General features: G+C 41.3%; 1 protein-coding gene across 3 annotated transcripts in view; it reads left to right on the top strand.

Annotated features, from left to right (window-relative positions):
• cfap251 (cilia and flagella associated protein 251) overlaps window positions 1–26,393 on the top strand; it is a 71,750-nt gene that overhangs the window by 17,172 nt on the left and 28,185 nt on the right. For 2 of the 3 annotated variants that reach the window (XM_072247508.1, XM_072247506.1), the window contains exons 6-12: window positions 2,483–2,591; window positions 5,841–5,921; window positions 13,198–13,275; window positions 16,291–16,335; window positions 17,272–17,480; window positions 20,868–21,062; window positions 23,845–24,095. In XM_072247508.1, coding sequence (XP_072103609.1) covers window positions 2,483–2,591; window positions 5,841–5,921; window positions 13,198–13,275; window positions 16,291–16,335; window positions 17,272–17,480; window positions 20,868–21,062; window positions 23,845–24,095 — 968 coding nt within the window. The remainder of the gene's footprint in view (window positions 1–2,482; window positions 2,592–5,840; window positions 5,922–13,197; window positions 13,276–16,290; window positions 16,336–17,271; window positions 17,481–20,867; window positions 21,063–23,844; window positions 24,096–26,393) is intronic. The other variant, XM_072247509.1, reaches the window with a different exon arrangement.

Genomic DNA, 26,393 nt, shown 5'->3' with positions numbered 1-26,393 from the left:
CTGCCTCACTTTTTAAGACATATATAGTATTTCTGTTTTTTGCACGGTTTTTAATCAATTCAATATATGTATACTGTATACTGAATAAGTTTTATTTATTAGTTATTATTATTACTCTTATTTTATTTTTCTCTTCTATATTATGTATTGCATTGAACTGCTGTTACTAAGTTAACAAATTTCACGTCACATGCTGGTGATAATAAATCAGATTCAGACCTCCCTCCTGTTGTAATGTGCAAATTAAACAGCAGGAAAACTACTTGCTCCTGGACTGTATCATCCTTTGGAGCATTTCACACAACAGGGAGCTAATTAGAATGCCTTTCAAGTTGGAGACATTTTAAAACAAAAACATGCTCCCTGCCCATAGCGTGCAAACTTATGGTGTTCCAGCTTGGAAATCCCGTCCCAACAGCTTTCAACAACAAATCACACCCAATACCAGTACTCCCACTCCGCTGTTTTCCTTTCTTTCTTTCTTTCTCCAACTCTGTTTTTGAAGTCTACTTGCATTGGCCTAGAGTTAGTGGATAGTCTTTTACATTATACCAGTAAAATTCTGATAAGCCAGTACACCTGAGACTTTGGAGGTACAAGATCTGCAGATTCTTTTGGACTGTTGTATATTATTCTTATTAGTATCCAAACAATATTTTAAATGTTGTACTGTAATACATTTTGCAGTGAACCTTGTTTAAAGAGTGCATAGGAATCTGCCCCCTGTAAACTTAATGGGAGTGTGGGAAGAGGGCTGTTCTGCTGTTGTCTTGGTGCTGCAAAGCAGAGCAGATTGCCAGTCAGATTGCGTCCACTGCAGAGCTGTTGTGATGGGAGGTGTTTTGAAGCAGTTCCAGGTCCTTGTTCAAGCAGAAATTAATTCTAGCCATAAGCAATCTCTCAAAGCACTTTATTACAGCAGGTGTGAGTGTTACCGAGCAATAGTCATTGAGGCAGCTCACCCTGTTCTTGGGCGCTGGTATAATTACTGCCCTTTTAAAGCAGGTGGGAACCTCGGACCACAGCAGCAGTGAAAGTCATAGTCATAGTCATACTTTATTGATCCCGGGGGAAACTGGTTTTCGTTACGGTTGCACCATAAATAATAAATAGTAATAGAACCATAAATAGTTAAATAGTAATATGTAAATTATGCCAGTAAATTATGAAATAAGTCCGGGACCAGCCTATTGGCTCAGGGTGTCTGACCCTCCAAGGGAGGAGTTGTAAAGTTTGATGGCCACAGGCAGGAAGGACTTCCTATGATGCTCTGTGCTGCATCTCGGTGGAATGAGTCTCTGGCTGAATGTACTCCTGTGCCCACGCAGTACATTATGTAGTGGATGGGAGACATTGACCAAGATGGCATGCAACTTGGACGGCATCCTTTTTTCAGACACCACCGTCAGAGAGTCCAGTTCCATCCCCACAACATCACTGGCCTTACGAATGAGTTTGTTGATTCTGTTGGTGTCTGCTACCCTCAGCCTGCTGCCCCAGCACACAACAGCAAACATGATAGCACTGGCTACCACAGACTCGTAGAACATCCTCAGCATCGCCCAGCAGATGTGATAGGGAGAAGGTGTCCTTTAACAGGTTGATTGGCACAGGTTTTCAGTTTCCAGCCAGGTACACTGTCGGGGCCTGATGCCTTGTGAGAGTCGGCCCTCTTAAAGGATCATCTGACATTGGCCTCCAAAAGGACGTCCTTTTAGAACTGAGATGCAGAGAAATTACTTTAGTCAGAGGGTGGTAAATCTGTGGAATTCATTGCCACAAGCGGCTGTGGAGGCCAAGTCATTGGGTGTATTTAAGGCAGAGATAGATACGTTCTTGATTAGCCAGGGCATCAGAGGGTATGGGGTGAAAGCAGGGAAGTGCGGATGACTGGATGAAGTGGATCAGCCCATGATTGAATGGCAGAGCAGACTCGATGGGCTGAATGGCCTACTACTGCTCCTATATCTTATGCTCCTATGGTCCTATGGTCTTATGACTAATGGTATGCTTAGTTATCCCTGTTATCTTAGCCAATATTTATCCTTCAGGCAACCTCACCAAAACTATAAATTCATTACAGTTCTACAGTTCTGTTTGGGTGAGCTTGCTGTATACAGATTGGCAGTCATATTTCCTACGTTATAGCGACAACTAAAATTCAGTAGAACTTAATTTGGTTTTTAACACGGTGGGGGTGGGGGGCATGACAAGTGCTTTGTGAGTTCAAATTTCTTTTCTCAGTAAGAGAATCTGAAAAACAGCTTTCATGTGAGAATTAGGGAAAGTGGATATGACTGGCATCAATGTCTTTATCAATATTTGCTTCTAAAGTATACATTTTTGCATCTTCAAAAAGATGGATTATTCCTTTCAAGTAACTTGCAGTAATTAACTCAATTCTCAATGTTAACTGTTCTTTTGTAAATAGTGATATTGAACTTAGTTTATAACCACTAAATATTTACTTCTTGGCTTGCAGTATACCTGTACAAACACTCTTTGCCTGTCACCCGGAGGGTGGAATTAAAGCCTTAGCTATGTCTCACGATGCCAAGTACCTTGCAACAGTTGGGACAGGCCTGGTTCAGGTACACAACCAATAATTGTTTTTCAATCCATTTTATCCCCTTTGAATATTTTTTAAATATAATAATTTTAACATAATACATAAAGGAGTATTTTAACCTGGTAAGCACAGATAATTTTTTTTAGTGAGGAACTCATTTTTAATCACTTTGCTAATGTTCCTTAATATTGTCATAATTTTCAAGGTGTCAAGTAAACTATAAAATTATGCCATTAATTGGAGTCATGCATTTGTACTCCAGTAGAAGGGGAAAGTAGAACCTCATACTTTAGGAAGGGAAAACACAAGGTCATGAGCCACTGAGGGGGATGATAGTACAGCTAATGTTTGTTATCTTGTAATCTCTGCCAGAAAGTACAAGCACTGAATGTTTGGATGAATACTGCTTGCACCTGGATTATCGCTGAGTTTGACTAGTCAGTTAATCCTTGATGATTAGCCATGTTTAACAAGATTTGTCTACATAGATGTGTAGTTGCTGATGTGCAGATCTGGAGCCCACAGCTTCTCAAAACTCTCAAGAAAACAATGTAAAGTGGACAATTAAAAGATTCAAAGTACACTTATTATCGAAGTATGTATACAGAGTACAATTCTGGGATTCGTCATCCCTCAGGCAGCCACGGAACAAAGAAACACTATGGAACCCTTTCAAGAAAACACTAAGCACCCAACGCGCAAAAAAAGAACAAGTAGCGCGAATGGCAAAAAGCCAGCGAACAGCGCTAGAACATCAAACATCAAACCAGGAGTGTTCGGTTTAGTTCAGTTCTGCACTGCGCTGCTAGCTGGAGCCTTTCTTTGCTGAAACGCCCCCAGTCCGCATTGATCAAACCGCTCAAAAGCTGGAAAAAAAAGAGTAACCTGATTCCAGAAGCACATGCAACATGAAGCTCAAAGTCCCCCAAAACAAGTCCACAGCCTCTCCAATCAATCATTGCAATGTGAATTCCAAGATTCCTGCACTTTCCTCCACTAGAAGCTAGAGAGAGAGAGAGAGAGAGAGAGAGAGAGAGAGAGAGAGAGAGAGACAGAGAGACAGAGAGACAGAGAGACAGGCAGACAGACACAGACACAGACACACACTGGTCAAATGCAGGCAGACAGCGCCAAGCACTCGCCCATCCCCAGCTCTTGTCCTTGTCGACTTCACCCTTTCTTGACGCCCCAAGCAGAGAGAACCCATGGAATCGATCATGCGTTTCCAGGCTTCCAGACCTCACCAAACTCTCCTGGAGACAGTAAAGTGCAAGATCGCTCGACTGGCCCTAAAACACAGCATCAAAATGCAAATCACAGGTTCCAATCGCGTGCAGATTAATCGTGGAATCATATTTGAAAGAAGTAAACAACAGGAATTCTGCAGATGCTGGAAATTCAAGCAACACACATCAAAGTTGCTGGTGAATGCAGCAGGCCAGGCAGCACCTCTTCCTAGATTTGAAAGAAGTAGTAGTTTTGTGAACTGTCTGTAGGGCGTCACCATTGACCATGTTGTTTGCTGGTGCAATCTCGTTCTGCATTAAAAGACAAAGAATAGAATAAGTGAGCTCATTATTCTACCTCATCTCTGTTCAATATTAGATAGATACTTTATTGATCCCAAAGGAAATTACTGTGTCACAGTAGCCTTATAAGTGCACAGATATACAAGTATTAGAATAGAAGTAAGAAAGAATAAAAAATAAAGTTACCTCAAAGTATAACAGGAGGAGGGGGGTCATCACTTCCCGGACTATAGGGTTGACTCATTATAGAGCCTAGTGGCTGAGGGTAAGAATGACCTCATATGGTGCTCTTTGAAGCAGTGCAGTTGCCTTAGTCTGTTACTGAAGGTGCTCCTCTGTTCAGTCAAGGTGGCATGCTGAGGGTGAGAAACACTGTCCAGAATTACCAGGATTTTCCATAGGGTCCTTTGTTCTACCACAGCCTCCAGTGAGTCCAGTTTGGCTCCTATAACAGAGCCAGTCTTTCTAATCAGTTTATTGAGCCTGTTGGCATCATCCGTGCTGATGCTATTGCCCCAGCAGACCACCGCATAGAAGACTGTACTGGCAACAACTGACAGAATATGTGAAGTGAAGCCTGCATACTCCAAAGGACCTCAGTCACCTCAGCAAATAGAGGCAACTCTGGCCCTCCTTGTACACAGCCTCTTTGTTGGTGCTCCACTCAAGTCTGTCATCCAGGTACACCCCCAGGTGCTTGTATTAGCCAGAAGATAGGTACTCTCACAGCATTTCTGATACTTACACAATTTTTAAATAGTATCTGGATGAGCACCTATGGGCTATTGACCACATGCTGGTAATAGTGATTTGTATAGATCGATACTTTGGCATGGACATGCTGCACCGAAAAGCCTTTGATGTGCTGTGTGATTCTATGACTCTGTATCCAGTATATCCCGGGGATTTCTCGGTCTACAGGTGACTAAAGTGTGTCAGAGGGTTTTAGTGGCAGATAAACTGAGATGGGGATGGAACTGGTTGATGCTATGCATGTGAAAAGAAGGAGATTTTGTGCTGAGGTTTTGAGGGTGAGGTAATTTGTCAGGGTTCATGTCAGTCTCAGTTTGATGCAGAGTAAGGTTAGAAGGATGAAATTGCAGATGAGGATCCAAAGTTTGTAGCAATTGATTTAATCTTTCCCATATTAAGCTGCAGGTAACTGCAACTGATCCAAGACTAAATCCTGGCAAACTCGCTGATGATATAGGTAGTGGAGGAGGTGAATATAATATCGGGAGATAGTGGTGGTTTTCATTGTTATGTGTGGCTTCGTGACTTTGTGCAATGTTGCCAAAGGGCAACATGTGTATAATCAAGGGGAGGGGAAAGAAAAGTCATTTTGAGTTGAAAAGCTAAAATCAAAAGGACGAGAAAAGAACTTGCTGCTGGGGATGCTCTCACGATGATTTCATTTTATGAGTAGGATCAAATGCAAATTATCCACGAAACTGGATAACGTGGTCAAGCATATATTGGGTTAAGAGAAGGTGAGGAAGTATAAAGCATTCTTTGTAGAACCTTATGCACTGTTAGCATTATGCACCATAGTCACAATCGCAAGTAATCATTTGCACACACAATAGATTTATAATTTGTGACTTTGGTTTGAGATGTTTTAATGCTTGGAGAGGGGTCTGAACAGAGAAATAGAAATTATAAATTCAGAGCTGTGAAATTTGTTAGAAATATTTGCATCTCCTTCAGTGCTTCTTTCATTGTGATTATGCTTTTCTTTTAAGCGAGTAGCTATATGGGACTGGAGTTCAGAAAGTAAAGAGCCACTTTGTTCTGTGGACCTGAGTCCTGCCTTTGGCCCTCAGGTATGCTTTACATTATACGCTTTTTGCATCTGTTCATACAGTCATAGAGTTCTTCAGCATAAAAACAGGCCATGATGACCACGATGTCCATAATAGTGTTCTACACCAATCCCATTTCTCCCCATAAGATCCATATCCTTCAACACCTTGCCTAACCTCTTAAATCTGATTCACCGCCTTCTCTCGTAGCAAGTTCCAGACAAAGACCATCCTTTGTGTTAAAAAAAACGTTCCATAGAATCCCCTTTAAAACTCTTTCCTCTGACTTTAAACCTACACCATCTTGTTTTTGAAACCTCTTACCATTAGAAAAAGTCTTTGACTATCTACCTTATCTGAGCCTCTAATAATTTTGTGTACCGCTGTGGGGTTCCCCCCCCCCGCCACCTTAGCCTTCCGCACTCCAAGCAAAATAAGCTCACCCTGTCCACCCAATTGTCATAACTAAAGTCCACCAGTCCAGGCAACATCCTGGTGAATCTCTTATACACTGTCTCAAGCTCAATCTTATCCATCCTATGGTGTGTCAAACCTGAACTGCACATAATATTCCAAGTTTGACCTAACTAGTGTTTTGTAAAATTGCGACATAATATCTCAACTTTTATACTCTGCCTATGAAGGCAAGCATGCCTTATGCGACCTTCAACACCCTGTCTACTTATGTTGTAGATTTCAGGAAACAATCGCCTCAAAGGTCAAGGTCCGTTGTAAATTAGAGTCATAGAACACTACAGCACAAAAGCAGGCCACTCGGCCCATCTAGTCGGTGCTGAACCACCAATCTGCCTAGTCCCTTCATCCTACACCCAGACCATAGTTGTCCATACCCCTCTCATCCAAATTTCTCTTAAAGGCTGAAATCAAACCCACATCTGTCACTTCCACAGGCAGCTCATTCAATACTCTCATGACCCTCTTGAATGAAGTTTTCCCTCATGTTTTAATTAAACATTTCACCTCTCACCCTTAACCCATGACCTCTGGTTGTAGTCTCACCCAACCTCAGTGGAAAAAAGAATGGGCTTGCATTTACCTTATCTAAATCCCTCATAATTTTGTACACCTCTGTCAAATCTCCCCTCAATCTTCTACATTCTAGAGAATAAAGTTCTAACCTGTTCAACCTTTCCCTGTAACTCGTGTCCTCAAATCCTGTCAACAACTTTGTAAATTTTCTCTGCACTGTTTCAATCTTACTTATATCTTTCCTGTAGGTACACAATACTCCAAATTAGGCCTCACCAAAGTCTTATACAATTTCAATGTAACATCCCAATCCTTGTACCCAATACATTTATTTATGAAGGCCAATGTGCCAAAAGCTTTCTTTATGACTCTATATAGCTGTGATGCCACTTTCAAGGAATTATGGATCTGTATTCCCAGATCCCTCTGTTCTACTGCACTCCTCAGTGCCCTACCACTCACTGTCTTAGACCTCCCCTGGTTGGTCCTTCTGAAGTGCAGCACCTCATACTTGTCTGCATTAAATTCCATCTCAAACAACAGGAATTCTGCAGATGCTGGAAGTTCAAGCAACACACATAAAAGTTGCTGGTGAACGCAGCAGGCCAGGCAGCATCTCTAGGAAGAGGTGCAGTCGACGTTTCGGGCCAAGACCCTTCGTCAGGACACTCCATCTGCCGTTTCTCAGCTCATTTTCCCAGCTGGTCCAGATTTCACTGCAAGCTCTGATAGTCCTTCTTGCTGTCCACCACACTCCCAATCTTGGTGTCATCCACAAATTCGCTGATCCAGTTTCCCACATTATCATGCAGATTGTTGATTATAGATGCTATACAACAACGGACCCAGCACCAATCCCTGCATCACAGGCCTCCAGTCAGAGAGGCAACTATCTACAACCACTCTCTGGCTTCTTCTGTGAAGCCAATGTCTAAAATAATTTACCACCTCATCTTGAATGCCCAGTGACTGAACCTTCTTGACCAACCGCCCATGATGTATCTTGTGAAAAGCTTTCCTAAAATCCATGTAGACAACATCTACTGCCTTGCCTTCTTCAACTTTTCTGGAAACTTCCTCGAGAAACTCTGTCAGATTGGTTGGACATGACTTACCATGCAGAAAGCTATGTTAACTGTCCTTAATTAGTCCTGTCTATCCAAAGAATTGCATATCTAGTTCCTTAGAATACCTTCCAGTAACTTTCCCATTACTGATGTCAGACTCACCGGCTTATAATTTCCTGGTTTATTCTTAGAGCCTTTCTTGAACAACAGAACAACATTAGCTATCCTCTTACACTCCAGCACCTTGCCCGTGGCGAAGGACGTTTTAAGTATTGCTGTTTGGGTCCCTGCAGTTTCTGCGCTAACCCCCCACTGCATCAGAGGGAACACCTTGTCAGGCCCTGGGGATTTATCCACCCTAATTTGCCTCAAGACACCAAACACCTCTGCCTCTTGTAATCTGTATGGAGTCTATGACCGCACTGCTGCATTCCTCACATCTATAAACTCTGTGTCCATTTCCTGAGTAAATACACATGCAAAAAATCTGCTTAAGATGTCCCCCATCTCTTTCAGCTCCACACGTAGATTACCACTCTATTCTTCCAGAGGACCAATTTTGTCCCTTGATATCTTTTGGATCTTAATATATCTGTAAAGGTCCTTAGAATTCTCTTTCACCTTGTCTGCTAGAGCAATCTCATGTCTTCCTTTAGCCCTCCTGATTTTCTTAAGTGTACTCTTGCATTTCTTATACTCCTCAAGCATTCTTGCCTGCTATGTGCCTTCTTTCTTTTTCTTAACCAGGGCCTCAATAGTTCTGAACAACTAAGGTTCCCTAACACGAGGAAATTTGCAGATGCTGGAAATTCAACCAACACACACAAAAAATGCTGGTGAACGCAGCAGGCCAGGCTGCATCTATAGGAAGAGGTACAGTTGACGTTCCTTACTATCTCTTCTTTCAGTTAGTCCTGATGAAGGGTCTTGGCCCGAAACGTCGACTGTACCTCTTCCTATAGATGCTGCCTGGCCTGCTGCGTTCACCAGCACTTTTTGTGTGTGTTGGTTAAGGTTCCCTAAACCTGTTATCCTTGCCTTTTATTCCAATGGGTATATATAAACTCTGTACTGTCAAAATTTCTCTTTTGAAGGCTCCCACTTACCAAGTCGATCTTTGCCAGAGAACAATCCACACTTACCAGATCCTTTCTGATACCATCAAAATTGGCCTTTCTTCAATTTAGCATCTCAACCTGAGGACCAGACCCATCCTTTTCCATAATTGCCTTGAAACTTACGGCATTATAATCACTAGATGCAAAATGTTCCCCAACACAAACCTTTGTCATCTGCCCTGTCTAATTCCCTAATAGGATGTTATGTTTTGTAACTCCAAAACATAAAACTTATGAAAGCAAAAAGACAGGAACCCAGGAAAACTTCTCTTAATTTCATTTTTACTTTAAGCAAGGCACGCACGTACCACATGATGGCATAATGAGGTACGCCATTTACAAATGGTACTTTTACATATAACCCACAAAGCATTATGTAAACAATAAAGAATGCTCAATCAAACAAAATATCTATAATATTACTCAGATATTAAATACACAACAAGGAGGTCTAGTATTGTACTCTATCTTGTTGGGACTTCTACGTACTGATTAAGGAAACTTTCCTGAACATATTTGACAAATTCTTACCTATCCAGCCCTTTTATAGAATGGGAGTCCCACCCAGTCAATATATGGAAAGTTAAAATTACCTATTATCACAACCTTATGTTTCTTGCAACTGTCTGCAATCTCTCTACAAATTTGCTCCTCTAAATGCTGTTGGGTGGTCTATAATATAATCCCCTTAACATGGTCGTACCTTTCTTATTCCTCAGTTCTACCTATAAAGCTTCACTAGAGGAGCTCTACCGTGACATTTACCCTCACTTGTAATGCCAACCCTCCCCCTTTAATCCCTCCCACATCTAAAATAACAGAATATTCAGCTGCCAGTCCTGCCCCTCCTACAACCAAGTCTCACTGATGGCTCAATGTCATAATTTCACATGCTGATCCATGCCTTCAGCTCATCCGCCTTTCCTACAATACTCCTTGTATTGAAATATATGAAGAACAGAACATTAGTCCCACTGTATTCAACCTTTTGATTTCTGACCTTGTATGTAGGCTTAACAACATCTTTCTCCACAACCATGCCACTCTCTGTTCTGGCACTGCGGTTCCCATCCCCCATAACTCTAGTTTAACCCCCCCACCCCCATGTAGCACTAGCAAACCTTCCCGCTATGATATTAGTCCCCCTCCAGTTCAGGTGCAAATGATCCCTTATGTACAGGTCCCAGCTTCTCTGGAAGAGACCTCAGTGATCCAAAAACCTGAAGCCCTTCCTGCTGCACCAACTCCTAAGCCATATGTTAAACTGTATGATCATCTTATTTCTGGCCTCACAGGTAGCAATCCTGAGATCACAAACCTGGAGGTCCTGTCCTTTAACCTAGCATCTAACTCTCACAACTCGCTTTGCAAGACCTCATCACCCATCCTACCTATGCTATTGGTACCGACATGGACCATGGCCTCTGGCTGCTCACTCACCCACTTAAGAATGCCGTGGAATTGACCCAAACGTCCCTGACCCTGGCACCGGGGGGGGGGGGCAACAAACCATCCAGGAATCTTGTTCTCATCCTCAGAATCTCCTTGCTGTTCCCTTAACCAACGAATACTCTATCACCACAGTTCGCCTCTCCTATCCCCTTCCCTTCTGAGCCACAGAGCCAGACTCAGTGCCAGAGATCAGCTCGCTGTGGCTTCCTCCAGGAAGGATGTTCCCCCCCCCCCCCCACCCCAGCACTATCCAGAATGGAATACTTATTATTGAGGGGAACAGCCACAGGGGCATTCTGCACTGGCTGCCTATTCCTTTCCCCTTTCCTGACAGTCACCCAGGTACCTGACTCCTGCCACTTGGGGAGTGACTGTTCTATCTATCACCTCCTTGTTCTCCCATATGAGCTGAAGGTCATTGGGCTGCAGGATCCATTTCCTTAACACGGTCTCTACGGAGCCGCAGCTCGGTGTGCTTCGTGCAGATGTAGTTATCAGGGAGACTGGAGGTCTCTCAAAGTTCCCACATCTCGCACAAGGGACATACTGTACCACTAACTCTGGACCCATTCTCAGTGCACTAGTTATGTATTAACAAAATAAAACTTACTGGAAACTTACTTAGCGCCTGTGTCTATGCTTGTCCAAGCCTGTTAAGCCAAAGTCAGATCACTCTAAAACTGGCCCACTCCAACAATGGCCACTCCACTTACACTTCCTTTTTCTTATTGGTTCAAACAACGAATCACTCCAGACAGGACTTGCTGTTCTCAAATGGTTCCTGCCCTGCAAGATGTTGCTCTCTCACTCACTACTTCAAACAATGACACACTCCGGACAGGACTTGCAGTTTTCAAATGCCTTCTGCCCTGCTGTTCATCGGTAGTCCTTTGTCATTCGCCCTGTCATTTACTGAAAGAGTCCTACCTCTTAATTTCCCAAAGTCAGTGGTCCCCAACCTCCAGGCCACAGACCGATACATTGCCGCAAAGAATGTAGCAGTGCAGCAGTGGACGGAACGCATCCAGCACATCTTTAAGAAAAAAGCTGAAATAAACAAGCTAATTAATTTGGTGCCACCTAGCACATAAATGTCGGCCCAGATCTGAGGCAATTGCCAATTGCGTCGCCTCTGATCTGGGCCAACATTTACGTGCTGGGCAGCACCTAATTAATTAGCTTGTTTATTTCGGTTTTTTTCTTAAAGATGTGCTGGGTGCGTCCCGGCTACCGCTGCAACCCTGCGTGCTTTGCGGATCGGTATCGGTCGGCGGCCTGGAGGTTGGGAACCACTGCCCAAAGTTCATCACTTTTCAGTGGTTGAGATTAAATTCCAATTGCTCAAACTTCCATCTGACCTGAGTCTTGCTGTAGCGTTCGACAACCTTCCCTCCATCCGCAACATCACCAACGTCCATGTCATCCACAAGCTAATTAGTTAAGTTAATTCCAAATAATATAAACCAGATCACTGTCTATACAATACAGAATACGTGATGTTCTCAAGCCACATTTTTTGGCCATTTTCTACCAGCCCACTACTGCCATTACATAAGAAATCAGACATCTTCCAAAAAGCTTTACTTTTAATTGTGATATCTAATCTCAATAATTAGAAATATTTACATTTCTATTGTATCTTTCATGGCTTCAGGACAATCTAAAGCACTTGACATCCAATTAAGTACTGAGAAAGTTTTGTTATTTTGGTCATGTAACATATAACAGCCAAATTGTGCAAGAGTTCCCTCATAAACATTTATAATAAATAGTACATATTTTGTTTTTGTGATTTTTTTGAAGGAAACTGTTGTCATAGGACTCCAGGGAGAACTTTTTTTTCATTGATGTTTATCACGTAGGCCTTTCTTCCATATTTACATTTCTGTATCTTAGCTATACTTTTGATTATCCTAAGGTTTATTTCCCCTGGATTAAAAATCATTCCAATGCTACATTTAAAATATACTTCATTTATCTTGAATAAGAGGCCAGTTGGTCAAAAGTTATCAATTTTTTAAATTCCTATGTTAATTTTCTTTATGTTATCTATTTTCTCATCTAAAATCACTGAAAGAGATTGTTTTTGAAACTGCAAAATCTTGCTTGATCTTGCAACCATGTTTACCTTTTGTAATTGTTCTTTGGAAAGCGATTATATAACAGCACAATCTAAACATGCCTCCAAGAGGACCACACCCTGTCGAGGGGTTTGGAGGCTTGCGTGCCTCAGTGACCTGGAGTCAGGGCCTTGTGCTTTGGCTCTTGGTAAGGTCACCCATGCCGAGCAGGTCAAAGGGTTTAGGTCAGACTAAGAGTGGTCCACCGGTCCTCCTCGTTCGGAGGTTCAGCTCAGGGCTAACAATCCTGAATGGCCAATAAAAAATCGTTACAGGAACAGCAATGAAGATTCCTTCTATGTGGCCGAGGACAGACAGAGGTGGAGGACCTTAATTGCCGCCCTAAATGCCAGCGCTGTAATGAGCAATTAATTAACAATAACTTAAACATGACAGAAACTAGTTTACATTTGCAACTGTTCAGTTGTTCAGTTATAGGGAATGAATCCGCATTGGTATTGACTTTAAGATTTTTAATTTATTTTACTTTAAATCACACTGTGCAATTAGCATATTGGCACTTTTAAAGTTACTGTTTTGTTCTTTCTAGACATTTATAATATTTAATCCTGAAGATAATACTGAGTTGCTCAGCAATAATAAAACTGAAGTTGTATTCTATCGTTGGGTGAGTATTATAGAATATTAGTGGAGCATGATCTGTCCAGTTTCTTCAAGCATTTTTATTTTGTTTGATACACAGCAGGCCACACTCAGGTTGGAGGAGTCTGGGTAGCCCCCAGACTGATCGCATGAACATCAATTTCTTGAACTTCTGGTATTTGCAACCCCACCCCCTTTGCCATCCCCCATTCCCGTTTCCCTCTCTCACCTTATCTCCTTACCTCCCCTTCACTTCCCTCTGGTGCTCCTTCCCCTTCCTCTTCTTCCATGGTCTCCTACCCTCTCCTATCAGATTCCCCCTTCTTCAGCCCTTTATCTCTTTCACCAATCAACTTCCCAGCTCGTTACTTCACCCCCTCCCCTACTACCTTGTACTTCTTCCTCCCCTCCCCCCATCTCCCTACTCTGATTCTTCACCTTGATGAAGGGTCTCGGCCAAAATCGTCGACTGTTCACTCTTTTCCATAGATGCTGCCTGGCCTGTTGAGTTCCTCCAGCATTTTGTGTGTGTTTCATGGTTAATCTGCTGACTACTTTATATGGAAAAACACAGTATAATAATTTAAATTATTTTAAAGTTTATTTCTTTATTAAAAGTTTTACCTCTATTTGTATTGGTGCATGGCCAAGTGGTTAAGGTGTTCGCCTAGTGACCTGAAGGTCGCTAGTTCGAGCCTTGGCTGAGGCAGCGTGTTGTGTCCTTGAGCAAGGCACTTAACCACACATTGCTCTGCGACAATACCGGTGCCAAGCTGTATGGGTCCTAATGCCCTTCCCTTGGACAACATCAGTGATGTGGAGAGGGGAGACTTGCAGCATGGGCAACTGCTGGTCTTCCATACAACCTTGCTCAGGCTGCGCCCTGGAAACCTTCCAAGGCGCAAATCCATGGTCTCACGAGACTAACAGATGCCCATATAATTTGTATTTGTAGGTTGATTTTATTTCATATATTCAAATTCATAGAATCCTACAAATGTACAACAGAGAAATTGATCTTTATGCTCCATTTCATTCATGCTGACCGTGATGCTTAGTCATAGTCATAGTCATACTTCATTGATCCCAAGGGAAATTGGGTTTCGGTACAGTTGCACCAACCAAGAATAGAGTATAAATATAGCAATAGAAAACCATAAATAATTAAATAATAATATGTAAATTATGCCAGATGGAAATAAGTCCAGGACCAGCCTATTGGCTCAGGTTGTCTGACCTACGCTATCTACACTAATCCCATTTGCTCGCATTAGGCCCTTGTCTCCCTACTCCTTTCCTGTCCTCTCCAGTTTACAGTTGTTCAACATCCCATACAGGTAAGCATTTGGGAGACCAGTGGTATGCTTTTGGAGCTGCAGCAGGGCTGTGGGCATGGTCTGCTGCATGGGAACTCAGTGTACAGCCACGATTCTGAATTGTGGACTGTTCAGGTTATGAACAGTTCATAAGAATGGAGCCCCTGCTGTAACTGGGGAACGATCTACCAGTCCAAATGCCTCTCAAGCCCTGTGATGGAATCTGCCTGCTCTGCTTCCTTTGGCGGCTTGTTCCACATTTTCACCACACTCTGTTGAAAAACAGACCACCCAGTTCTATTTTAAAATTTCTCTCTTCTCACCTTAAGCCTGAGCCTCCTAGCTTTAGGCTCCCCTGTCCTGACAGAAAACTTGTGGTGATTTATCTATGCCCCTCTTAATTTTGTAAATCTCAGTAAGATTTCCAGTCCAGTGAGAATAAACTCAGTCTTTTCAATCTCTTCTTACAATTACAGCCCTGGGGAACATCCTGGGGAATCTCTTTCTGCATTCTATCTATTGCTACCACTACATTCCTTTATTAATACCACAAATGATCCTATTTGTAATTGCGTACACATAATCAGATGTATGGTGCAAATGTACCACTAATGTTGCTGCATTTTTGAGATCATTACTTTGAGCTCTATAACAACCTACTGATGCTCTCCACTAAAATCGAGGCAAGAAGACTGCAACTAGCGGGGCACTGACTACGCCACCCCGAGCTACCTGCCAGCCTAGTCATCATATGGGAGCCCAAGCACGGGAGGATGAACCCTGGGCGCCCTCCCAAGACTGTAGTCAACACGCTCCTAGAAGACAGCAGCGCGGCTAATGTAGATGAACTGAACACACTGATGAGGGAGAGGGAGAAGTGGAGAGTCCGTCATCATGCCTGATGTCAGCCCCCTAGGCCTGGCTGGACGTAGTAGTAGTACTTAAGCTGCCCTCATGGGCAAAAGCTCTAAATTGGAAGAGCCAGATTACTCCAGCCACTTATTATTTCTTGAGGCCAAAAGGGACATCTGTAACCTTTTATAAATTACATTTCCAGTTCGCATACTAACGTCCTGAACGGTGTGGTTAGCACGCTCTACAGTTGTAAGCTGTACCGGGTTCAATTCCCGGTAAGGAGTTTGCACCTTCTCCCCGCGACCGCGTGGGTTTCCTCCGGGTGCTCTGGTTTCCTCCCACAGTCCAAAGACATACCGGTTGGTAGGTTAATTGGTCATTGTGAATTGTCCCGTGATTAGGCTAGGGTGAAATCAGGGGATTGCTGGGTGTCGTGGTGAAGGGCTGGAAGGGCCTATTCTACATTATATACAAAAAAACCTGATATATATTACTGTTGAAAGTAAGGGATAAATGGAACATAACTTAGTCTCCATTTAAAGGCATACATTCTGTCCATAACATATGCTCTATGTTAATGTTTAAAATAGTATCTGTGTTTTGTACAAACAACCCTTCTCGTGGGAAGATAAAAACTGTAAGGAGAAAGATATACTCGCAGCCCTGATTGAATGACTCTCCTACTAAAATGTGTAATAAACAGCAATCAAAGACAGATCATTGGCACAAAGAGAACTTGCCTCATTGCATAAGGAAACAAATTTAGTTGTCACATTTTTTGCTGGTAATTTATACATATTTGAATGTGTAACTTGCATTTTAAAAATGTCAACATTTTATTAATCTATATCTGCATTGAATGTCTTTAGGAAAAGGACCAGCTGGAGTTTGCATCCCCAGTTCTTACAGATGAAGTAAGTATTGATAATATTTTAAATATTATCACTTTATTAATCTATGTCTGCACTGAATGATTTTAGAAAAAGAACCAGCTGGAATTTGCATCCCCAGTTCTTACAGATGAAGTAAGTATTGATAATATTTTGAAACAAGCTATACATAAGAAAGATACATCAAAAATGAACCCAGGCTAGAATTACCAAAAAAAATACTCCCTGTAGTTTCAGCATTTTTAGTTTCTGTTCTCTTTCAAAAATGTTCTGAATTTTAAAATAAACGTAGCTCAAATGAAACAAGAGTTTAAGAGATTTTGGTTGGTGCAGGAATACGATAATGAACTAAAAGATCTGTCATTTTATTGGATGGCCGAGAAGGCATGAGAGGCTGAAGGTCTCCTTAAGCTTCTATTTCCAAAGTTCGATTCTAACTGCCCAGAACTGAGTGAAAACTTTTAATGATGTGTCAGTTAACTCACTTACAGCCCACATTGATTTAGAAGAGGGTTGTAAGTTGGTGCAGAGGTGCCGAATGTCAGCAGATGACTGTGATTTGGTGGGAACAGGGATTGGCTTGCATCTTGCTTTGATCGGTCTCTGATCTGAGAAAATTAGAAGACAAAGAGTCTGACCTTTCCTTGAAATGGAAATGAGAGTCAAAAGAGACAGCCAACAAATGGTCTCTAATGCACCCTGAGAAGCTGCTGAAGCTGCTTTGTGCGAGGCATTCAGCCAAAAGATAAGAGTTTTGTGTATATAAAACAAACATAATGTAAGCTACATGAATTGCTATTAATCAGTGATATTGACATTTTGCACAGTAATGTACCAATGACTTGCTGAGAATAAATGATGCCTGTTCAGTTCCCACGATTGGAGGAAGGATAGCATTTTCCTGTTTGTATTCATTTGTTAACTTTCCAAACTTTACCACTGTGACCTTTTTATTCACAGACATTTGACAAGGTTGTGGGACTCTACAGTCAGTCAGTTTTCCATCTTGTCCCTTCACAAGTACTCACTGCTACTTCAGCAGGGAATTTAGTTATCTGGGCCACTATGGGTGCAACTCAATTTGATACTGTGAAATCATATAAAAAGAGACCTTTTAAACTGATGAACCTACAAAACGATAGTATTACAGTGGTCACTGTAACTGACAGGTAAGAAGGGGGTGAATTTCCTGGAGAATGCAGAAGTAAACTTAACTTTTATTGTAATCACATAAAATTGCATTCATAAATAGTAAAAAAGTTTGCTTACTGTTCTCACACACAAATTTTGAGAAAACACATATTTTGAGGCTGAACAATCCAAATATTTTGATAGTGTTATTAGTGGTGGAGAGCAGCCAATACTTACCTTTTTTACTATTTTGGATTGTAATAATAAATTTTATTCCTTGTAGGAGCCCTAATGCATTATGAAATCTCTGATCCAAATTTTAAAAAAACTACAATATATTTAGAATTTTGCTTCAGTAAACCAGAAAATGATGTGCCTATATATTTTTTTCAGGGTTTATGTAAAAGACAAAATATAATTATGGGATATGTATTCCTCGAATGTCAAATTTTTTAGACACATTTGAAAATAAAGTGAATTGTAGTAACAGTGATTCCACATTCTGTTATGAGTTTGTTTGGAAATCCCAATGGATCAAAGTTCAAAGTAAAATTTATTTTCAGAGTACATACCTGTCACCACATACAACCCTGAGATTCTTTTTCTGCGGGCACACTTAGCAAATCTATAGAACAGTAACTGTAAACAACAGGAATTGTTAACTGTAAACAGACTGTGCAAATGGGGATAATAAATAGCAGTAAATAACGAGCATGAAATAACAGTATAACAGAGTCCTTAAATGAGTGTAGCTCTCCCTTTTTGTTCAAGAGCCTGATGATTGAGGGGTAGTAACTGTTCTTGAACCTGGTGGTGCAAGTCCTGAGGCTCCTGTACCTTCTTCCTGATAGCAGCAGTGAGAAAAGAGCACGGCCTGGGTGGTGAGGATCTTTGATGATGGATGCTGCTTTTCTACAGCTACGTTTCATATAGATATGCTTAGTGGTTGGCCCCGTGATGTACTGGGCCGAATCCACTACCATTTGTCGGATTTTCTGCTCAAAGGCATTGGTATTCTCATACTTAGCTTCACAGGTGTAAAGTGAGTAGAGCAGCGGGCTATGTACACATCCCTGCGGTGTTCCTGTGCTGATGGAGATTGTGGAGGAGGTGTTTTTGCCAATCCGAACTTTTACCAATTTTACCAATTACTGATCCATTGAGATTTCAAAACTATCTCATAACAGATTGTGGAATTATTATTACTGCAATCCACTTTATTTTCAAACATATCTAAAAAATTGTACAAGAGCTGGAGTTCACATGCCCCCTAAAATGTACTGGAGCTCTGTCTCCCGTGATCTCTTTAACACACTGGAATCCCGTTTTCCTTCCCCCCTTGGCCTTCGTCAGAGCCCCGTTTGAAACTTGCTCAGTTTTATTCCTTTCCCTCCCTTTAAACTTTCTTCTCTGGAATAACCAAAAGAAAAGAAATTAAAAGCGTGTTAGGTTATTAGTTTCGAATATCATCTATTTGTCTGGGTATGTGTTTACAGCTGCACATTTAAAAACTATAATTATATCAATTTACAAGATTATTGCAAAATATTTTCTAAGAAAATATAAGATTAAATTACAGACTAATGAATAACAAGAGACATTCTCCTAATGAGAAACTGAGATGTCATCATGAAGTATAACTCAACATGTATGCTAGAAGCATAAAACCATTCCCTGGTATCTGATGCGAACACGGGGAATTCTGCAGATGCCGGAAATACACGTTCCAAGAAAGGATATATGGCTGTGATAGCGGGTCTGAGTCACCTCCTCCCCACCTCCCCCTCGTACCCCATCCGTTATTTATTTATATACACACATTCTTATTCTCTCTCACCTTTTTCTTCCTCTGTCTCTCTCACTATACCCGTTGTCCATCCTCTGGGTTTTTCCCCCCTCCCCCTTTTCTTTCTCCCTAGGCCTCCTGTCCCATGATCCTCTCGTATCCCCTTTGTCAATCACCTGTCCAGCTCTTGGCTCCATCCCTCCCCCTCCTGTCTTCTCCGATCATTTTGGATCTCCCCCTCCCCCTCCCACTTTTAAATCTCTTACTAGCTCTTCCTTCAGTTAGTCCTGACGAAGGGTCTCAGCCCGAAACGTCGACTGTACCTCTTCCTAGAGATGCTGCCTGGCCTGCTGCGTTCACCAGCAACTTTGATGTGTGTTCCCTGGTATCTGATACTGTTTCGTACTGTACAGTGTCTGAAACTCTGAGCATTTTATGTTGTTCTAGATTAGTTCTTTACTGGCAATGTTAGCATCAGCTGTTCAAAAGTATCACAAATAGTAGGATACGTTTCATAATACTTACCACTGTGACAATTATTGGATAACTTAACCAGTTTACAAATTTCATGTTATTTTTAAATTTCTGGTTTACTAAAGGAAGTTGCAAAATGGCAGAGAAAGTTGCGAAATTATCCTAAGTATCATAACATTTTTTGTAGATGTAGTTCTATAAGAGGAATTTGAAGCATAATTCAGCTCTGCCAATTACACCTTAAAGGAATTGACACCAAATTTATTAATTGCTAGTAACCTGTGCACAAGGTTTCAGGGAATTGAAAATGGCAGGATAAAATGGGCCAATGTTCTTGTCCCAGGATTATATCAGAAATTTTAATTTCAGCTTATTTTTATGACATCAAAGTACTGGGAACACCAGTTGCCTGTGGTATCAGGAATCTCAGGACAAGTAAGGTAGTTAACCTTGTTTGTAACCTCCGACTCAGGCTCTGTCATTGCTGCAGGTGCATGATCTGAGTGAAATATATGAGAATAAATTTTGGCCAATGAGAGAGCAATTCATAAACACTAATTCTTGCCACCATCTTCAGTCGAATTAAAGGACTCTTCTTTTGGAAGGAGGCTGTGGAAGGAGTGATATCTCTCCCTTCCTTGTTAGTGAGACAGAGGGATGACAGACTGTTGGGATGAATAGTAGTTTCTGATGGACTGTAGATCATGGTCTCTCTTTGGACCTTTGCTGTTGCTTGCATGGTGGGTGGGTAGGCATACTGATGCTTTCTTCTAGAATAAGTAGGGGGAGAGTTGATGCTGCTTGCTGCCACTTGTGCATGAGAGGGTGGCGGGGGAGCTTTGGGGTTCTTGAATCTTTTCTGTCATTCATTTTTTTGGGGGGGGGTTTTCTTCTGTTAGGAGGATGTCTGTGGAGAGTAAGAATTTCAGTTTGTATATTGAACACATTCTCTGATATTTAAGTGGAACCACTGTGCCTACAAATGGAGTGCACAATGACTTACCGGCTCCTTTGTCTGAAAGTTGAAATGTCATGGTGCAATTGTTCGTAGCTTTACATTTATTATTGGGTTGTTTTTAACTATTATTTAAGGCAAATCTAAGCTAGTGATGATACCATATAAATTGTATATGGACAGTAATTGTACTTTTAATGTTTATTACAGGTACATAGTGACCTGTGATGTCAAAGGTTGCATCAGATTTTATGATGAACAGCTTTGCTTACTTAATTGGTACAGCAACTTTAACCTGGGGCCCATCCATTCAATTTCCTTCTCCAGTCAACCAGCTCCCAAAGTCAGTGAGAAAACATCTTACCCATCAGAGTCTACCATCAATGCTCAACAATTTGTTGTCAGGTTGGTAATGGTAATATTTTATTTAGTTGCTATCTGTTTTAAAAATATGACTTAGAATTCTCTATGTAATCATTTCTAAATTATAGGGTCCATTGAAAATTTCTAATTCATGGTAATATTTTGCATAAGACATATTAGCACCACATGTTAGTTTGTTTGGATGGCGGGGTGGAGATACATCTCTACTGCAGGAGGTGAAAGGTGCCTCCTCCCTCCGCTAGCGTGCAGGTCGCCCTTGGGCAAGGTACAGCACCTGCTTAGACCCCTCCCACCCCCGATCAGGGTCACGTGAAGCCGTGAGAGCAGGTGGTGGATGGTCGTACGAGCAGCTGCTGCACATCTCAAGTCCTGGTTATGTGACCACAGACGCCAGGCAGACAATCTCTGGAGGGTATTGATAATGGCTGTGGTCACCCATCTTGTCAAGACACTGCCCAGACGAAGGGAGTGGCAAACCACTTCAGCAGAAAAATTTGCCAAGAACAATCATGGTCGTGGAAAGTCCATGACTGCCAACATCATATGACTTGGCACGTAACGAACGAGTAAATAGTTAGTAGGTTAAAAAAGGTGAAGTCCAGCCTATAATGTAAATTGGTTTATTATCAATCATCACATGCACTGAGCTACGGTGAAAAACACTATCTCATTACAATAGTGCATTGACTTAGTACAAGGAACAGCAATAACAGAATAAAGTGGTACACTTACAGAATAAATGCAGTACAGGCCATTAATAAGGTGCAAGCCCAAAATGAGTTGGATTACGAAGTCAATAGTCCATCTTACTGTACGGGAGGGAATCATTCAATAGATATCAATTGGATAGAAGCTGGCCTTGAGTCTGGTGGTATGTGCTTTCAGGCTTTTGTACCTCCTGCCTGATGGGAGGTAGGAGATGAGAACATACCTAGGAGTGGAGTGTTTGATTACGTTGGCTGAGGTGGCAAGAAGTGCAGACAGAGCCCAAAGAAGGGAGGCTAGTTTATGTGATGTGCTGAGCTGTGTTCATAACTCTCCGCAGTTTCTTGCAGCCTCAAGTAGAGCAGTTGCTGTCCCAAGCTGTGATGCATGTTACAGAGACAGAAGGATTTTTTTATTTTTTGAGGTTTCGGGACTGTTTTTCTTCCTTTTTCTGCCTCTTTGCCCTCTGTCTTCTGTCCCGTTCTGAAGGTGATGCGTTCCTTTTTCACATGGTCCATCTCTAGTTTCTTGGCACTAGTGTTCACCAACATCATGACCTAGTGGCTATTCTTATTCTCATCTAAAACAAGAGGTTCCTTTGCCATCACTGGCAAACGCGTGGCAGTATCTAAAAAGAGTTTGTAAAATTATAAAATTCATTGCTTGAACTAGCTGATGTGGAATGTGTCATGTACACTCCAACCTTTAAACTAAACCCTTTATGGTAATTAGCAAAGTTACTTGTAAAAAATCCCGGCTTTTCAGTGGCCTCTCAATAATACAAGATGAATTGGAAAGCCAACTAAAGTAATGCAGATGGGTAAGCCAATTGAAAAATAAATATTTACAAGGCTTATTGATATAGTGTGGAAATAAAGTAAAAGCAACAGTTTTAAACTATTGCTTGTTCTATGTTCTATTAAGGTGGGGGGGTTATATGGGAGGCAGGGTTTGAGGGTCGGCACAACATTGTGGGCCGAAGGGTCTGTACTGTGCTGTACTATTCTGTGTTCTAAACATATCTTCTCAATCCTTTGCTTGTTCCCTTGGCCTCAGCTATGCATCAAAGTTAGCATTTAGGTCTCCAGGAGGCAGGGTCTCCCTGATTGATCTATATCCTGTTGTATCTGTAGACTACCTTCTTTGCCATATGCAATTATATCAGTTTTTATGTCATCTGCAGACTTGCTAATCATCCCTCCACATGCACATCCAAGTCATTAATAAACAGCACTGAGGCCTGTGGTACACTAGTTGTCACAGACTGCCAATCAGATCTACCACATTCTGTCATTATTTTCTAGGTATTGTATATTTTCATGCAGGCAATGCAATTTTATAACAAAATAAAAGAAAAATTGCTATGAATAAATGAATAACTGCAAGAAGTATTACTGAAAACTAATACATTCACTTTGAAAGTTAAATATCCAACCATTTCAAGATAGGAGAAGATACTTTTATTACTTGTAATTATCTGGCTTCTCCAAACCTTTCGCATTTTGCCAGAGCCCAACACACTACAAGGTTTCTTGACTTACAAAAGGGTGGTGTTAAAAATGTTTCCCAAGGCAAAAATGTGTAAATCAAAAATTCCAGGCAAAGGACATGATTGGAATTTTATTTTTATACAGAGAGACACACTATTTATTTTGGTAAAAAATAGTTTTTCTAACTTGAGGGCATACACCCTAAATATAATTATGGTGCAATTTTGTAAATTGAATGTTTGTAAATTAAGCAATCCCTTTATTATAGTAATAGCATAAGAGACTGGCTTAGAAGGTTCATTATCACTTCCTTGCACTCAGTGCCTCTATTTATAAAGCCCTGGAACATGAATGCTTTTTTAAAAAAAAATTCCATTTTTCAATCCATCTTGTCCCTTTCAACTTTTGGGTCTTGCATGGGCAGCTTCTATTGCTATTTCCTTGAGTTGCAAATTTATCATGTAAGCCGGGAGATGATCATTGCTTCAAGAGGTTTAAGGAAGTTTCCAAACTTTTGATCTCTTCAAGATGTTTACATTTAAACAGCAAAATTTCACCTGATTGCAAAAGTATTAAAATATGTTTTTATGTCTCTTTATTCTGTGAAGAAACTTTGTCATAGCTACAATTGATGGTACAGTGGCTCATGTAACCGGAGATGGGTGCAAACTTGAAGTGTTATTGCAGGAGCAATGTGCAGCAGTGCAAGCCATAGCATGTCATCCCTCACAGCCTCTCATCTGTATAGGAAGCTATTGTGGACTTCTGAAGGTCTGGGACTATGAGAAGAAGAAACCCATTTGCAGCAGGCTGTTTGGAACTGGAAACTATATTCAGTGTGCGACTTACAATAAAACGGGTATGAACATTCATTTTAAAATGTAGATATTTTGATTTTTATGATTTCAAACTTTCACAGTCAGCATCAAACTCTTTGATGTCACCCAAAGGCATAAAAGCAATGCTTCCACAATACCATCCAAGCAAAAAAAATCTTTTGTATAGTAATGTGATATCTTTCAAGGCCAGCCACCTTCAGTGAGACTTCTTATTCAGTTTTAATAGAGCTTGAATTAGGGGCAAGTGTTCATGTTTATTAAGTAATGGATTGAACTCGTCAGTTAACAAATACATCAGCCTGGTTACATTTGCATCTAGGTCTTGGTTGTTAAAGAACAATGTACTATCCAGGCACTTATATCATTGGTAAAGTTGGGTATGGTAAAGATTGATTTCCATAATACTGTACATAGGTGCAGAATTAGGCCATTTGGCCCATCGAGTCTGCTCTGCCATTCAATCATGGCTGATGCTTTTTACCCCTCCTCAGCCCCACTCCCCAGCCTTCTCCCTGTAACTTTTAAATCCATGTCCAAAAAGAACCAATCAAGTTCTGCCTTAAATACACCCAGCGACCTGGCCTCCACAGCTGCCTGTAGTAATAAATTGCACAAATTCACCACCCTCTGGCTAAAGAAATATCTCCACATCTGTTTTGAAAGGGTGCCCGTCTATCCTGAGGCTGTGCCCTCTTGTCCTAGACTCCCCCACCATGGGAAACATCCTTTCAACATTCAAGAGATTTCTATGAGATCCCCCTCATTCTTCTGAATTCCAGTGAGTACAGACCCAGAGCTATAGAAACAGATGTTCCTTGTATGATAGCTCTTTCATTCTCTGAAACTATCCTTGTGAACCTCCTCTGAACCCTCTCCAATGCCAGAACATCTTTTCTTAGATAAAGAACCCAAGACTGTTCACAATACTCAAGGTGAGGCCTCACCAGTGCCTTATAAAGCCTCAACATTACATCCCTGCTCTTGTATTCCAGACCTCTTGAAATGAATGCTAATATTGGCATTTGTCTTCCTCAACTTGCAAGTTAAACTTTAGAGTGTTCTGCACAAGGACTCCCAAGTCCCTTTGCATCTCAGATTTTTGGATTTTCTCCCCATTTAGAAAATAGTCTGCACATTTATTTCAATGTTGGAAAACGACCATGAATTTTCCAACGTTGTATTTCATTTGCCACTCTCTTGCCCATTCTCCTAATCTGTCTTGAGTCTTCTGCAGCCTACCTGTTTCTTCAACACTACCTGCCCCTCCACTAGTCTTCATATCACTGCAAACTTGTCAACAAATCCATCCATTCCATCATCTAAATCATTGATATACAGCATAAAAATAAGCAGTCCCAACACTGACCCCTGCGGAGCACCACTAGTCACTGGCAGCCAACCAGACAAGAATCTTTTTATTCCCACTCGCTGCTTCCTACCAATCAGCCAAGGCTCTAACCATGCCAGTAACTTTCCTGTAATACCATGGGCTCTTCACTTGGTAAGAAGCAGCCTTATGTTTGGCACCTTGTCAAAGGCCTTCAGAAAGTCCAAATATACAGCATCCACTGCATCTCCTTTATCTATCTTACTTGTAATCTCCTCAAAGAATTCCAATAGATTTGTCAGGCAGGACTTTCCCTGTAGGAAACCATGCTGACTTTGTCCTGTCTTGTCCTGTGTCACCAAGTACTCCATGACTGCATCCTTAACAATTGACTCCAACATCTTCCCAGTCACTGAGGTCAGGCTGTTTTATAATTTCTTTTCTGCTGCCTTCCTCCTTTCTTAAAGAACGGAGTGACATTTGCAATTTTCCAATCCTCTGATACCATGCCAGAGTCCAATGATTTTTGAAAGATCATTACTAATACCTGCACAATCTCTACCGCTACCTCTTTCAGAACCCTAGGGTGCATTTCATCTGGCCCAGGTGACTTATGTACCCTTAGGTCTCACTTCTTTCCCTCACACCTTTCAACGTCTGGCACGCTGCTAGTATCTTCCATAATGAAGGCCGATGCAAAATACTGATTTAGTTCATCTTCTAGCTCCTTGACTCCCATAATTATTTCTCTGGCCTCATTTTCTAGCAGGCCTATATCCACTCTCATCTCTCTTTGATTTTTAAAAAATTTAAAAAAAATTATTTTTATTGAAGGAATGACACAATACAGAAAATATAATGGATTACATTTTCCTCCATTTTGCTTTAGTATCGTACCCCCAAAACAAACCTCCCCCCACCCGCCCTCCCCGAACATATCATGGCAGCTAATATATTTACAGCACAACAATTCACAAATACAAGTACGGAC

This window comes from Mobula birostris, chromosome 31, assembly GCF_030028105.1.
Source record: "Mobula birostris isolate sMobBir1 chromosome 31, sMobBir1.hap1, whole genome shotgun sequence".
NCBI classification, from domain to species: Eukaryota; Metazoa; Chordata; class Chondrichthyes; order Myliobatiformes; family Myliobatidae; genus Mobula; species Mobula birostris.
Note: the sequence above shows the minus strand (reverse complement) of the source record. Positions and strands in the feature narration are given on the sequence as shown.